The sequence below is a fragment of the Ascaphus truei genome, chromosome 2 (genome assembly GCF_040206685.1).
Source record: "Ascaphus truei isolate aAscTru1 chromosome 2, aAscTru1.hap1, whole genome shotgun sequence".
NCBI classification, from domain to species: Eukaryota; Metazoa; Chordata; class Amphibia; order Anura; family Ascaphidae; genus Ascaphus; species Ascaphus truei.
The window spans coordinates 12,790,455-12,805,919 of NC_134484.1; the positions used below are offsets into that span (position 1 = coordinate 12,790,455).

Genomic DNA, 15,465 nt, shown 5'->3' on the forward strand with positions numbered 1-15,465 from the left:
CAGTAGCCATCATGAACTCAAATGTATTGTTCTGAGATATTCTACTGAAATGTAGCTGTGTGTGTGGGGGGGGGGGAAGAAATACTGTGGGTTTCCACCCAACTCCTCTGCCAACAAGCAGAGCATACTGATCTGTCTACTATTTACACCCCCACTTTTAAACTTTCACTACACTAAGGAGTATCGGCTATTTTGTTCCCCCACCTGTGTCTTATTTTAACTATACCTATTAAAAAATTTATTTTTAGTCACTACCTTTATCCATTGAGCGAGGTGGTGTGCACCAACCCCAACTTATCCTAGGATATTTCCCAGGTAGCACCCCCTCATCGAACAATTTTGAGAGTTTGCAACGAGGTTATTTTCTCCTTTTCCCACCTTTATTGAATACACATTAAATAAACAGGTTCTAAATAAGACGAAGAAACAAACTTAAAAACTAAGTGAACAGAGGTAGTTGGCAATTACAGCCAAAATGGCATAATAGTATCATAACTTAATAATTAGGATTTACCTTAATTGCCAATAGGGGGGTAAGGTCTGACAAATCAGTCCAGGGATATCAAGGCAAAGGTGAAATACTAGTAGAATCTGAGTGTGTCTAATTAAATGAGTCACGTAACTACTCAGTAAAAACAGCCTTCCACCAGTAAATAAGAGTCCTTAGATGGTGAAGGTATTGGGTTAGGTGGATAGAGAGAAGAGGGGAAGATTGCCCATAGTGTACGTGCTTAGTATAATTAAAGATACAGGCCCCACAAAAACCACTTCACACACTATCGTCACATCATTTAGTGGTTAAGTTGCAAAGGAGGATTCTGGGGTAGTAACAACCATGAAGAGCATACCGGGAGTATCACATTTTTTTCTTATACACGCACTCCGTAGAACTATTGCCTGCTATGTTACACAGCTTACACAGCTAAGCTCATTTACATGTCACTTTGGAGCTTAACATTTTCTGGCCAATCAATGGAACCATGAACCTAAGTGATTTAGAACGGCGCTAAGCAACAGTGCTGGTGATTAAAGTGCTAAATACACATATACAGTGAAATTGTAAGGTGCAACAAAAAACAGATTCTCAACCTTCCTACGGGGAATGTGTACAGATTCCCCTCGAGATAATTTAGATACAGGTGTTAGAAGGGAACGATGGTATCAGGAACACCCCAAAAATAGAAGATACAAAAATAATGGTGCAGTATAATAACATATAGTTAGGAAAAAATCTTGGCTCTATTAAGTACCTACTTACACCAAGTAAGTGGTTATATCAGCATTTAACAGGTCAGCAGGTAAGTAATACACCGCAGTTTCAGGAACCCGGACAGCTGGTAATGCAGGAGAGACCGGATCGCATTGGATGGCGTGTGACGTCACAACCGGTAAAGGGATGACCCCTTCCGGTATGGCACACACGAAAGCGGGCAGCAGGGAGACGCAGAAGACTCGGCACCTTTAGTTTCTCAACAGCTGTGCAGACTAAAGATGGCTCAAAGATAGCTCTACGCGTTTCGCTGTGTTCACCACAGCTTCCTCAGGAGCTCCATCTTTAGCCTGCACAGCTGTTGTGAAACTGAAGGTACCGAGTCTGCTGGGTCTCCCTGCTGCCCGCTTCCGTGTGTGCCATAACGGAAGTCGTCATCCCTTTACCGGTTGTGACGTCACACGCCATCCATCACGATCCGATCTCTCCTGCATTACCAGCTGTCCGGGTTCCTGAAACTGCGGTATATTACTTACCTGCTGACCTGTTAAATGCTGATTTAATCACTTACTTGGTGTAAGTAGGCACTTAATAGAGCCAAAATTTTTTACTAACTATATGTTATTATACTGCACCATTATTTTTGTATCTTCTATTTTTGGGGTGTTCCTGATACCATCGCTCCCTTCCAACACCTGTGTCAAAAACAGTTGCCTTCTAACCACACATATGGTAGTACCTGCTGCCTTTTGAAAAGCATCAATGGCCGTGTCTACACCTTGTACCGACAAGCGATCCTGTCGTGCCCCAATCTGAGTATACAGAGCTCCCATATTGAACAACACACTTCCCTTCTCGAAAGCCAACGCACGCTGACACGAAGGAACTCCAGTAAGAGAATCATACCTGTGTGAGAAGCCAAAGCACATTATATATATTAGAGCCAAAATATTTCACAAACGAAAACATGTTGCTCTGGACATAATATATTGACCAGCACCAGACACGAGCCATTGCCTTACTTGCTACTCTGCATTTCAAAGATTAATGTGCAACACACAAAAATGATACAATATGCTATTTTTTATGTCTTACAATATCTCTACATTAAGAATGTTGCTGGACTTTTACTGTATCTAAACAAACAAAAACAAGCGAAAAGTTCACGCTTTCAGTTTCATCATGGCAGCGTGCGGATTCAGTAATACACACAATGCATTTGGGATAGAAAACACCCCAAAAATTCTGGTGACAACAAAATAGATTTTTTTCCTTGGTTGGCAAGTATGTAACTTCTCATTACCAAAGGAGAATGGCACACCAGTCATGTTCATATTGAAAATATTACTTTCAATATTCCGGTGTCATTTTAACCTGATGAGGGTGAATCATTACACCGAGACGTTGATGTGTTAAATAAAGTAATGTTTGGCTATGAACAAATTTGCCTTTGGCAAATTCTATATTGTTGTGCAGTTGCAGTATCTGTATCGAATGAGCACCCAGCAGCAAGTTCTGTACATGGTGTGCACCGTCTACTCCAGTGTTTTTCAACAGGGGTTCCCCGCACATCCCTAAAAGGGCTCACTGCCGTTTTCAAGTAATTTGAAAATTGTATCAAATACAGGGGAATTTACAATGCATCTGATCTCAGACGCGCTATTAGAGAGGGTTGGGGTTCCTTACAATGCATCTGATCTCAGACGCGCTATTAGAGAGGGTTGGGGCTCCTTACAATGCATCTGATCTCAGACGCGCTATTAGAGAGGGTTGGGGTTCCTTACAATGCATCTGATCTCAGAAGCGCTATTAGAGAGGGTTGGGGTTCCTTACAATGCATCTGATCTCAGACGCGCTATTAGAGAGGGTTGGGGTTCCTTACAATGCATCTGATCTCAGACGCACTATTAGAGAGGGTTGGGGTTCCTTACAATGCATCTGATCTCAGACGCGCTATTACAGAGGGTTGGGGTTCCTTACAATGCATCTGATCTCAGAAGTGCTATTACAGAGGGTTGGGGTTCTGCTCTACTCATTCATTTCGATCTTTCGTTGTACTTCTCAATGCCAAGTCCGCACTTTTGTGTCTGGCGATGGTGCATAAAATACCACATTGCAAAGCTTCTGGTTATGTAGGCTGTACACCTTTGTGGGATACTAGTATTTGACAGGATGCCATATGGGATTCAAAGAGACAATCAAAAAACAAAAGCCTTTTTATGCAACCGCTCAATAACATATACAGTCTATCGTATATAGACGCAGAAAAGTTAAACTAACCAGTGGAAGAAGACACCGAGGGTTTTATTAGGAGAAACAAATCTGTTGTCAAGGAAGTAAAGTTGGTTGTAATATTCCATCAACAGTTCCAAGCCAGCTTCACTCCGGCTGGGAGTTCGCATGGCCTAATGAAGACAAAGACTTAAATCAACAATCACTTTAGAAAAGAAGGGGAAGCGTGGATGTTTTAAAAGCATATCATAGTAAGTCTGAGCATAGATCTAATTTTGCTACAGCGTGTTCAAAACTAAAATAAGGACAGAACAGAGGGGAAAAAAAGTAAATTGGTATAATTGTAAAAGAAGCAGCCCAAGGATTGTCAAACCTCAGGGTGTAAGTGTTTAGAGGACCACCATGCTTACACTCCTGTTCATCAATATGTTTATGCAGACACAAATAGAATATTTTTTAATTGTATCGTACATGTAAAACTCACTTTGATATAAAGATAAAAACACAGACAAGAGAGCTGCCTGAAGTACATTGTAAAAGGCTCAGAGGACAGCCATCAATGTGTCTGAGGTCCATCAGTTCAGGGACCACATCTTAAGAACCAAGGTTAGACATCTTTTTGGAAAGGTATACAGGGATATACCAAATAAATAAGCATGGGAAGGATATTGATCCAGGGAGTAATCTGATTGGCAATTCTTGGAGTCAGGAAGGAATTTATTTTTCCCTTTATGAGATAGCATTGGATGATATGACACTGGGGTTTTTTGTTTGCCTTCCTCTGGATCAATATACTGTAACTACGGATATAGGATAAAGTATCTGTCGCCTACATTTAGCATAGGTTGCATCCTCATGTAAGTGCCACTAAGCTCCCATAAAGGAATGTGCTTGTAGACAGCCGGCTTGGCAATAGTGTCCAATGTGCAAGGGCAATTAAGATTTTGTTTTACATTAAACAGGGAATGGATGGAATGGAAGTATATATATTAATGCCCCTCTATTAAGCATTAGTAAGATCACACCGTGAATATGGAGTACAAGATTGGGTACCATAAATGTGATGGTATATTACATAACACACACCGTGAATATGGAGTACAAGTTTGGGTACCATAAATGTGATGGTATATTACATAAACATAATTCATGGAAGTATTTCTACAGTAGATCATTGGAAACAATCTTCAAAAATAACTAAGTATTTATCAATTATAAATAGGAGTTTTGTTAAAACTATTGCAGTATTTCTAAAATAAAACATGTAGGGACTGATCATTGTAGCAGGGGTTTATCACAGCTCTACTGTACTCTACAATTGTCACTCCCATTTCTATTGTGGCACCTCTGTCAAAGTCACCTGCATATAATTGAAGGTTTGTGCAATGGGTTTGTACAAGTTACTATTTGCTTTTTTATTCATTTACAAAGTGATCCAGGAAAATCTGTAGCCGAGATGTAATGCATGAAATATAATATTGCAAACAGTAATACTTAAAACAAGGATATGTAGAAATGAAATTGTATTAATTTCAGACACACTAACCTGCCGCAGATCCATGAAATCTCTGATCTCGGTTTCATAGAGCAGCCCATCTTCCCCGTAGTGCTCACTGATACATTCCTAGCACAAAGAAAATATGTCATGCAGCCAATACCATGACTAATTTAAAAAAAAAAATATATATATATATATATATATATTACAAAAAGGTTGCTTAGTAATTAGCACCCTTACCCTTCGCAGATCTCACAGGACTTTAAGTAAAGGAGATTTTTATTGGGAAATCAAACTTTCGGTCCTCTCTTGAGACTTTTGTTAACATGCTTCAAAGACAGTCTTGACAAATGTCCCAAGAGAGGACCGAAACATTGATTTCCTTAAAAAAAATCTCCTTGACTTCATCAAGTCCTGTGGGTGCTGGTTGATTAGCTACATAGATAGATAGATAGATAGATAGATAGATAGATAGATAGATAGATAGATAGATAGATAGATAGATAGATAGATAGATAGATAGATAGATAGATAGATAGAATAGAAGTCTGTGAACCCCTTAGGTTTTTCCACATATTTCAAAAATAAAATGTTATTAGGTCTTAATCTGAGTCCTAATAATACATAAAGATAACATTCTAAAATGCGGAATTTCTTCTTCGGCAGCCATTCTTTTGTAGATCTGCTTGTATGTTTAGGATCATTGTCTTGCTGAATGACCCACTTTCGCTTCAGCGCACGGACGGATGGCCTATCATTCTCCTCTAGAATCTTCTGACAATGCAGAATTCATGGTTGTGTCAATGATGGCGAGCCGTCCAGGTCCAGAGGCAGCAAAGCAGCCCTAAACCATCACACTCCCACCACCATGCTTGACGGCTGGGATGAGGTTCTTCTGTTCAAACGCTGTGTTCTGTTTATACCAAAACAGAAAGTTTCTCATTGAGGCCAAAAAGTTCTACCTTTGACTCGTCTGTCCCAAAAACATTGTACCAGAAGTCTTAAATCGTCTATGTGCTCGTTAGCTAACTTTAGACGGGTAGCAATGTTCTTTTTAGTGAGCAGTGGTTTCCTCCTGGCTATCCTTCCATGAACACCATTCTTGTTCAATCTTTTTCAGATAGTTGAGTTATGAAGGCTCACATTAGCGAAGGCGATTGGCCGGCCTGCAGATCCTTGGATGGTACTCTGGGGTTCTTAATGACTTCCTGGATGATTTGCCGGTTTGTTCTGAGAGAGATTTTGGTAGGACTGCCGCTCCCAAATAGAGTGACTGTGGTCTTGAACTTCCTCCTCCATTTGTCGGACAATGGATTGGTGGAGCCCCAAATCCTAAGAAATGGGTTTGTGGCCCTTTGTAGACTGCTGGGCATCAATAACGGCTTTTCTGAGGTCCTCAGAGATTTCTTTTGACCGTGGAATGACTTGTTTCCACACACCTGTATTGTGAAGACCAAACTCACAAAGTTCCTGATCTTTATATAGGGTGGGGCCTCCCAAACTCACCCCTGAAGATCTACCTTATTAAACACCTGATTTTAATTATCAACTTTAATTTAGCTGATAAAACCAGGGTTTCGCTTACTTTTTCACATACCCGGACTCTTAATTACTCATGGTTTGTCAAATTCATACAACATTTTGTTTGAAAAGACACGCAATTGGTAAATATAAAGCCTATTGGACTGGTTTTGATTCAAGAAGGTGATCATGGAAAAACGATGGCATTTCCGTAATCATCGGGGTTCACAAACTTTTTTGCCACTGTATATACACATACATTGATATGGTGTGTTAGGATTCATCTGCCACTATTACTGTGGAATACAAACTTTTTCAACAAGAAAGATATAGACTACATTTGTTGCACAGATTAATGATATTTGTGTTTTAGCACGGTTTTATCAATCTCCATACTGAATGCAGTCACTATTCTAACTATGGAATTATGCCACACTCATCAAGGACAATAGTAGGCATTATTATGGATAACCATTTCAGAAGCTATGCATACAAACTTTAACAATATGGAAGTACTGTATCTCATCTCGTACCAATAAGTCTGGGAACCAGCTATGCCGCAGCTTACACAGTGGTGGCTCATGTCTATGTTGCTGGAGTAAAGTCTGATTCAGTAGTAACCTCAGTGTATTAGTTCATTTAGAGTGAAAACACTTCTCAATAGGTTAATCACCTCAACTCTCAGATAGATATTTGGGTGGAAATAGCAAACTCTTGAGATCTTAAAGCACTGGGTCCTTCTGGGATCTTTGCTATTATAAATGTCCAGGGGGGTGTATGGAAACCCCAATTCTCACCGCAATTTCACCATAAGGATGGTGGTACACATGATCCTTTTGTACTTGAAAAACTGGGTGTTTCTGTGTGGTGCTGTATAGAGCACAGTGGCGGATTTCCCATTAGGCCCGGGCCTAGGGCAGCAAAATTTGGGGGGTGGCAAAAAATTGAATTCCCATATACAGTACATTTGCTGCACTCTATGGCCTATGAGACCTAATGGGAATGCACTTGCATGTGTCGGCCGACTCCTTGCTGCCGCCCATCATCTCGTTTGGTATCCCAGCGTCAAATGACGCGGCGGAAGCTCCAATGTGACACACAGCGTCTCGTTGCCAAGGCAACGTGACGTCGCAACATCACAATGACGTCCGCGGCGTCACTTGATGCTGGGATTCCAAAGAAGATGAAGGGCGGTAGCAAGGAGGCGGCCAACACAGCTAAGTGCCTAGTGGTGGCGGATTTTCCTCACCTGTTATGGTGACTTCATCAGGTAGGTTGTGACTTAGACCCCATATAGATGTCTTATAGGGTGCAGGTCATTTAATCAATTAGCTAAATCAGTGTGTGTGTGTGTGTGTGTGTGTATACACACACAGATTCAAAGTGAACATTCTATTGAACCCTATCTGCATACACTTGACCTAACTATTAATAAAAATAGATATTGCTACTTTAGGAGTTATATCAATTTGTCGATAGAGGGGCCAATAGCCTCAAATTAAAAACACCCTTTGGGAATTCAATTAAAAGCAGCTTGCTGATAATGAATCAATACACATATTAACCTATAAAAGGATTGCTATAAAAACCCTCTATTAATAAGGTACAGGTGGTCCTCTGTATCCGACGGTCCACTTTCCGAACGGCTTATCCGACACCGTATAATGCAGTCCGCTGATGCATTATCTGACGTTGGAACCGCTTACCCAACGCTCACCACCGTGGATTAACATGGACCCGCAATCCGACGGTCCGTTACCCGACGGCGGTTGGCGGGACGCACTCCGGCGGATAAGCGAGGACCACCTGTATATATAAAAATTGAATATATACACACTTCCGCATAATGCATATATAACTCCCAAAGAGATACATAATAGACAATGAAAAAATAACAGAATTGAAACATACAAGAAATGTAAAAGACACAAGCACATTTATTGTTAGAGAATAGTACTACTATCAATATTTTCATTTAAAAGCATTGGGGAATAAACTACAGTATTCATTTTAAAAATCTACTAAGTTTCTTGTTTGCACAACAACTTAAAATCAATCCCATCCTAAAACTGATGGGGGAATGTGTTCTAAACCCATCGGTTTTAGGCTCTCTGGATTTTTGTTTTGACAAAAAGCAAAATGTTTAGGAAGTCATAATTCCATATTTCGCCTGTGTTCTAAAAACCTGGTGCACAAGTGGCGTATTGTGCGATATATATTGGTGGCCACATTTGCAGGTCAACATACTGTATACACCACAAATATGGTCAAACAATTTACAATTCCTTTTTGAACTCCAAGAAATTGCAGGTAATGCATCAAGATCTCTTGCACTTGGTGTTTCCACTCTACATGAACTAATATACAGACGTTACTACTGAATGGGACTTTAATCAACATTCTGCGTTTCTCCTCCGGCTTATATCTCTGTGGGACCTTAACAGCTGATCCAATTATATCAGCGGGGAGAGCCGGTTACTCGGTTCCTCCTATTTCACAATATTAAGGACATTGTGGTTACCCAGTATCTAATATCATCACGTGGGACTGAACCTGTTGCTCTGTTATTAATTGTGAATCAACAATTTTTTCGTCTCAATTAGTGAGCATTATCTTTTTTTATATGGATTACATGGAGTTGGCACTACTCATAATACATACATATGTGTGTGTGAGAAACATCACACACACTATTTAAAAAAAAATAATATATATATTTTTTTTTTATTTTTTTTTAAATCTCCCTAAATGGTTCCCTTGGAAATACAGTAAAATACTTTAGACTAGAAAGCCCAAACTGTTTCTATAATAAGTTGCATTAAAAATAAATTGCCACGCTCAAATGACGTTGCCTTCAGCACACACCTAAAACAAGGCCTAGTACTTCATATGAAATAAATAAGAGTCATTGTACATGTACCATGTCTCTTGCATTGATTTAGCATTCTAATAAACGCCATACAGTACATCACTTACTTTTAGTGCCTCTGTGACATCCAGTTCTTTTGTTTCTTTTAATCCCAACGGTATCATAGGAACGCTGATGACTTCACTAAGACAACACAATTATTGCTGAAAGTTAACAGCTTGTCTTAATGTTTTTATTATTTTTTATTTTTTTAGATTTTGTAGCATAATTCCACAAACCTACAATTCCTCCTCCCTAAGGTAAAGCATGACAAAAACAAGGATTACAGTTTATTCTATATAAATTTAATTTTGAACATGCTCCCATACTGTCAATTTATTAACATATTTAACTTGTTTGGGGAGTGGATACATGGAGACTTTTCAGAAATAGTCTAAAACTTTCCCACGTGGCTAGGTAAATACATATACTGACCTTAAATAACCTTAAATAATTTAGTGCCCCGCATGCTTAATTAGTGACCACTGCAATCTAATGCAGAGGATGTGTTCTTTTTGGAGCAGACATGGACTATCCTCTTGTCACACTAGAATAACCCATCTACATCTGTACATGAGCCACCAGGCACTGCCACTATACACAGACACACACACACACACACACACACACACTTTATGGTGGGATATGTTATAATACCACTGCCACTGAATCTCTGATATTCTGCGTTTTCCCATACACTCAGAAAACATTTGTTTTTAACTAAAGTTCAAGTAGCTGTATTGGGATTGGAGAAATGCAATACATGGAACAATAAGATGTTACAATAACAGGTTGATAATACAGAAGGAGATCATGCTGAGCAATGACACTGTACTACTCCAGTTTAGACTGTATTGAATCCTCCCCTTAGTAATCTCAATAAAAATCAGATATAAAATAAAATGTTTGAGTTATGCACACTTTCCATTTAGAAGTCTAGAAGGGGGGTGGGGAGGTGGGGGAGAGATCTTACATTAGTGATGTTATTTGTGACAGCGCAAGGTCAAAGAGACTGCTATGTGGAGATCTCATGAATCCCTCAGGATACAGCAAATCTGTAGAACAGCCAATGCTCATACACTGTATACAATTTAACATTTCGAGGGTACATTTTTAAATAAATGGTGCATCCCCACCTTTCAATGACCTTGAAAGCCCAGCATTGTAATATTCTAGGAGCCTGCGTCAGTGAGGGGATTCAACCCTAAATGTGGTGTGCTTACTAGAGTGATGAAAATTAAGTGGGACAAAGGGGAGGCAGCCTGCTCGTACTTACTTGTTCCCGTAACAAACAGCCTCCTGTGAGCTATAATTAGTGTGGAAAAACTATTATCAGGTTCACTGTAATGAGCTTTAAGTATGAACCAAATTACAGAAGCGCTGCTGAATACAACGGGATAGTGTTTCTATGCAGGTTGGGAGGAACAAAAGGCAGAAAATATGCCACAGAGACAACCCTTCACTGACAGTAGGATTTTTATACACGCACTCTTGTAACAATGCAAATTTTAGGTCAATCATAGAGGTTAATACATTTTAGTCTTCATTTTAGGTTATTTACATTTTGTTCGCTGCTTGGCTGCTGTAGGGGCAAATAGCAAGCTGCAGAGCAATGTATTGCTGATCCCTCTGCCAGCAAAGACATTAAAAACTCAGCTCAGTCGACTATCTGATTACCAGTTCAAAGGAGAAACTAATGCTAATAATAATAATAACAACAACAACATGTTCTTGTATAGCGCTGCTAGTTTTACGTAGCGCTTTACAGAGACATTTTGCAGACACAGGTCCCTAGAGCTTACAATCTATGGTTTTGGTGCCTGAGGCACAGGGAGATAAAGGGACTTGCTTCAAACTCAGTGCCAGTCAGTGTCTTTACTCACTGAGCCGCTCCTTCTCCCTTATGGAAGGATGGTGGTAAAATGACCCTTTATAATGTACACGTGCAGATACAGTTGGTAAGGAGGTCTCTACACAGGTTATGTTTGTACAACAATGAGGCAAGGGTCTATTGAGAGACTTCTTCCTCCAGTAGAGGTAAGATGAACATGTGCAGGCAGTGTAGGACGTGCAGTGAACGGTTAACCTTGGCGTGCTTGCAGGCTTATAATGCTTTAGCCAAAGGCTACTGACCCTTCTTTAGGAGAATAAGAGATTGTATTTAACGCAATTGTCATGTTGGATGTAGCATTGGTGCCTTTTTGCCTTTTGTTATTTACTGAAGCCGAAGGGGAAAGTGTCCAAGATACTTGCTGAACTGAATACAAGAGGAACAAAACGCATATCTATTTTTTAACCAATGTCTTTTCTCAACTTTAATCTGTACTTCTTCATCTGAGGGACACACTTCAAAGCAAATGAATGTAGTGCTTCTAAATCAGCAGTCTTAAGCAAGCTACTAAAAACTCTTATTTTCTACTTACAAAAAAGCTGTGGAGATTAAGTAAAAGAAAATAATCAACACCTACCTTTCATTTTGGTATATTTCCACAGAGCTGTTTAGTTCCTCCAGTTCTTCCTTCAGAAGTTGAAGGTTCGAATTGACAAAGCTGAGCTCCAGTGCTACCGTTTCCTTCACTTTGTGGTTAGTGGTAGCTCTATAATAATAGTATATAATAGAACACAATTCATTTCACTTGGCTCTATTTCCAAATTAAACTGGTAATGTAGTTACAGTTACATAGTAGACGAGGTGGAAAAAAGACATATGTCCATCAAGTTCAACCTATGCTAAATTTAGACAACAGATACTTTATCCTATATCTATCCTTCCTTATTGATGCAGAGGAAGGCAAACAAAAAACCCCAGTGACATATCATCCAATGATATCTCATAAGGGGAAAAATAAATTCCTTCCTGACTCCAAGAATTGGCAATCGGATTACTCCATGGATCAACACTCTTCTCATGTTTACGTATTTGGTATATCCCTGTATACCTTTCCTTTCTAAAAAGATGTTGTAACAGTGAAGGGGTTAACCAGGCTCACTAATAAAGGTTAAGCCCACTTGGTTACACTTGATCCATGTGTTAAGGTCCTAGAGAGTGTCAGCTCTTGGACCCAGATGTCCTAAATGCATTACTGTGAGTGTGTGCAAATTATGCAACATTAAAGATTTTTGTGTTTTGCCTTTCCTGGGGTGCAGGGACTGGGAGATTTCTAGGCTGTAAGTTTCAGGGTGGGTTTGTCAGAGAAAGTCTTTACAGAATGTGTCTATGTATCTGGGTTCCGGAGTAATGGGATACCCCAGGAGTTGGATCCGGGAATCGAGTGAGATTCTCGGATACAGCCAAGAACATTACTCCAGTCAAACTCTGACTCTGAAAACGTTCTTACGACTCACCGCCATGATTCCTGCTGCTGCATCATCCAGACAAGGTAAAACGGGCATGGTGGGGTTAATGTATACCTGCAGCCATCCAAGGGGTCCCTAGTATAACAGGGGGTCCCTAGTATAAGGAGGGGTACCCAGATACATGCCCAGCATGAACCTGGTCTAGGGGTTCAGGGGGTGCCCAGCTATGTGATAAAGCTGAGCAGGATTTATTGTGCGAACAAAGTTTTAAAAGTTATTTCTAAAGTGTGCCAAGAATGACACTAGTGAGTGTAGGCAATATATACTCTCACTCCATCCCTGACACCAGAATAGGAACTTATACATTTCATCACACAAAAGACAGGACACAGTACATTTTATTAAAGAATTATTTCATAGGTATATATACTGGTAACCTGTAAATGAACTGTGGGATTTCAAAGTCATGGATTCTGGAGTCCCTGCCGCGAAGAGCCTACCATCTAAGTGGCAAGTAGTGACAGCATAGACAGTAGAAAGGTGTTCTGGTAAGTGCCTCTGCAAAGGGCCAAGGTCAGTGCATACGAGATGTATAGTATAAGCCACAGAGCTACCCATATGCTTTGTTTAAGAGGTGGGTTCTAACGTCGTCTTAAGGTGACGAGATAGAGGGGAAGGGCATTCCAGAGGTATGGGGCAGTGAGTGAGAAAGGTTTTAGGCGGGAGAGGGCTTTAGATAAAAAAGGGGTAGAGAGAAGACAGCCTTGAGCACAACGCAAGAGTCGGGACGGTGTATAGTGAGAAACTAGGGCCGAGATGTGAGGAGGGGCACAAAAGTGTATAGCCTTAAAAGTGAAGAGGAGAGTTTTAAGTGATACGGGACTCTTTTTTTTTTTGTTACTTTACTACATTATTTTAGTTAAATCTTTGTAAAAAAAACATTTGTCTGGTCATTGACCATTATAATGCATGAGCAGTATTAAACAGTGCACCATTTCTATGTATGAATGAAATAGAGCCTAACTTGCCCTCATGGCCAATGTCACAGTGCACATATGTAGATTTTGAAGCTACAGTATTTGCTAGTTGCAGAATGTCCTTACACATGGCTTTTTCTCTTGCTTTACCCACTATAATTTTATTTTTTATTCCACATGATCGTTTGGTTACTATTGCATTTTACAAAAGCTACATGAAGAGCCATGTAAAAGCTAGAGGACATGGTTAGCAAAGATTCGTTATCTGTCGTGATTAAGATTTAACAAGTCATGTACTTATTTTTCATCTAAAAAAATCTTGTTGCATTCAAATGGCTAGAGACATTGCTTATTCTTCGGCATGTGGTGTCGTTTGCATCACAAAACCATTCAGAAAACACAAAGGCTTCTCCCCAAGCTCTTTAGGGAAACGTCTTGCTCAATGCCACTGCATTCTGGGAAACAAAAGCCTCCGCAGATTAAAAACTATAGTGAGGTTCTCAGTAGAAATGAGTCACCACCAGCCCTATTGTGTATGTGTTATCTGTGTGGAAAACAGATGACGATGGACAACAGCAGTCGGCACAATGCGCTCTCGTACTGAATGTTTTATGTTCAGATATGAAATAACAGACATCGTGTGAGGTCACAATATGTTTCCACATTCAAAAATAGATGATAGAGGTAGGCATCAGGCTTTGTAACAGAATACTCACCTGTTAAAATGGCAGTTCTAAGTCTATACAGCACAGTACAGTGCAGGCTATAAGTGAGAGATATGTATTTTCTTTGCTTTCACCTACAACTTACTGTATCTGCTTTACTGTAGGAAGCACAACCCACTAATACCTACATTATTAGACATTTATTTTGGTTTTAAGATTAAACAAATGATACATTGAGAATTGGAAAATGTTTCTTCACCCTTATCTTATGCCTTGTGTTGGTGTTTCTCTAGGTTAAGAGCTCATCTCCTCTCCAACATTGCTCTCACAGGAAGGAATGTGAATAAATCTGATTGCAATACCGTTGAAAGTGAGCAACAATAACCTTAACACCCCCCGTCTTTTGAGTCTTTGCTGTACTGTTCATGAAGTCATTTTAACATGATATCTTTTTATACTTGTGTGTTTTCTTCTATTTACACATCAATTTCCCAGATTGAACCTATTGAACCTATCATTTCACATGTAGGTCCACACCTCCAATGACTGATAAATGAAGAACGTTGCTGCTCCGATCGTTATTTAAAAGCAGTACAATGTCACATATTTAGTTATTTTTAGTTAAAGACTCAGACAAATCTACATTCCTCTAGGACCAATATGGCAACCAGACATCAAAAGCCTATTATAATTGAATGCAACACAATATCAAAGATTACAATTTGAATTAGTGATATAAATTATACTACAATTTGCCAACAATATTCCTACAAGATCATCATTACTAATGTACAGATCTATACTTGGGAAAATACTTTCAGAGGTAGGGAGTAATGAGTGATAAATGTTTCAGATACGACAGGGCAATAGAGAAAGTCTGAGCAAGAGTCGACTAGAGACATTGCTCCTCCTTGTATCTCAGCAGAGTGTCGAGTATCTCTAGAAGAGCAGGATGAAATATAACATTTCCTGAGAAGCCAACAGAGAAATAAAGACACACGGCTCTGCAAGTTGTTGAAAGATATGTAGCTATAGTTAAGGTGTTAATGACCGTTAATGGCGTGTGCTAGTGTTATTCTAACAAAATTTAATTTGGCAGCATGTTATCATTTTTGTGTTTCTTTTGCTGTGTATTTTAATGGTCGACTAATGAAAAA

The 15,465-nt window shown here is 39.6% G+C and overlaps 1 protein-coding gene across 6 annotated transcripts in view; it reads right to left on the reverse strand.

The window, feature by feature from the left end:
- Nucleotides 1-15,465, reverse strand: part of RHPN1 (rhophilin Rho GTPase binding protein 1) — a 96,025-nt gene that overhangs the window by 27,656 nt on the left and 52,904 nt on the right. For 5 of the 6 annotated variants that reach the window (XM_075581461.1, XM_075581460.1, XM_075581462.1 and 2 more), the window contains 6 exons: nt 11,838-11,966; nt 10,646-10,675; nt 9,438-9,513; nt 4,989-5,066; nt 3,491-3,615; nt 1,950-2,116 (listed from right to left, as the gene is read on the reverse strand). In XM_075581461.1, coding sequence (XP_075437576.1) covers nt 1,950-2,116; nt 3,491-3,615; nt 4,989-5,066; nt 9,438-9,513; nt 10,646-10,675; nt 11,838-11,966 — 605 coding nt within the window. The remainder of the gene's footprint in view (nt 1-1,949; nt 2,117-3,490; nt 3,616-4,988; nt 5,067-9,437; nt 9,514-10,645; nt 10,676-11,837; nt 11,967-15,465) is intronic. The other variant, XM_075581458.1, reaches the window with a different exon arrangement.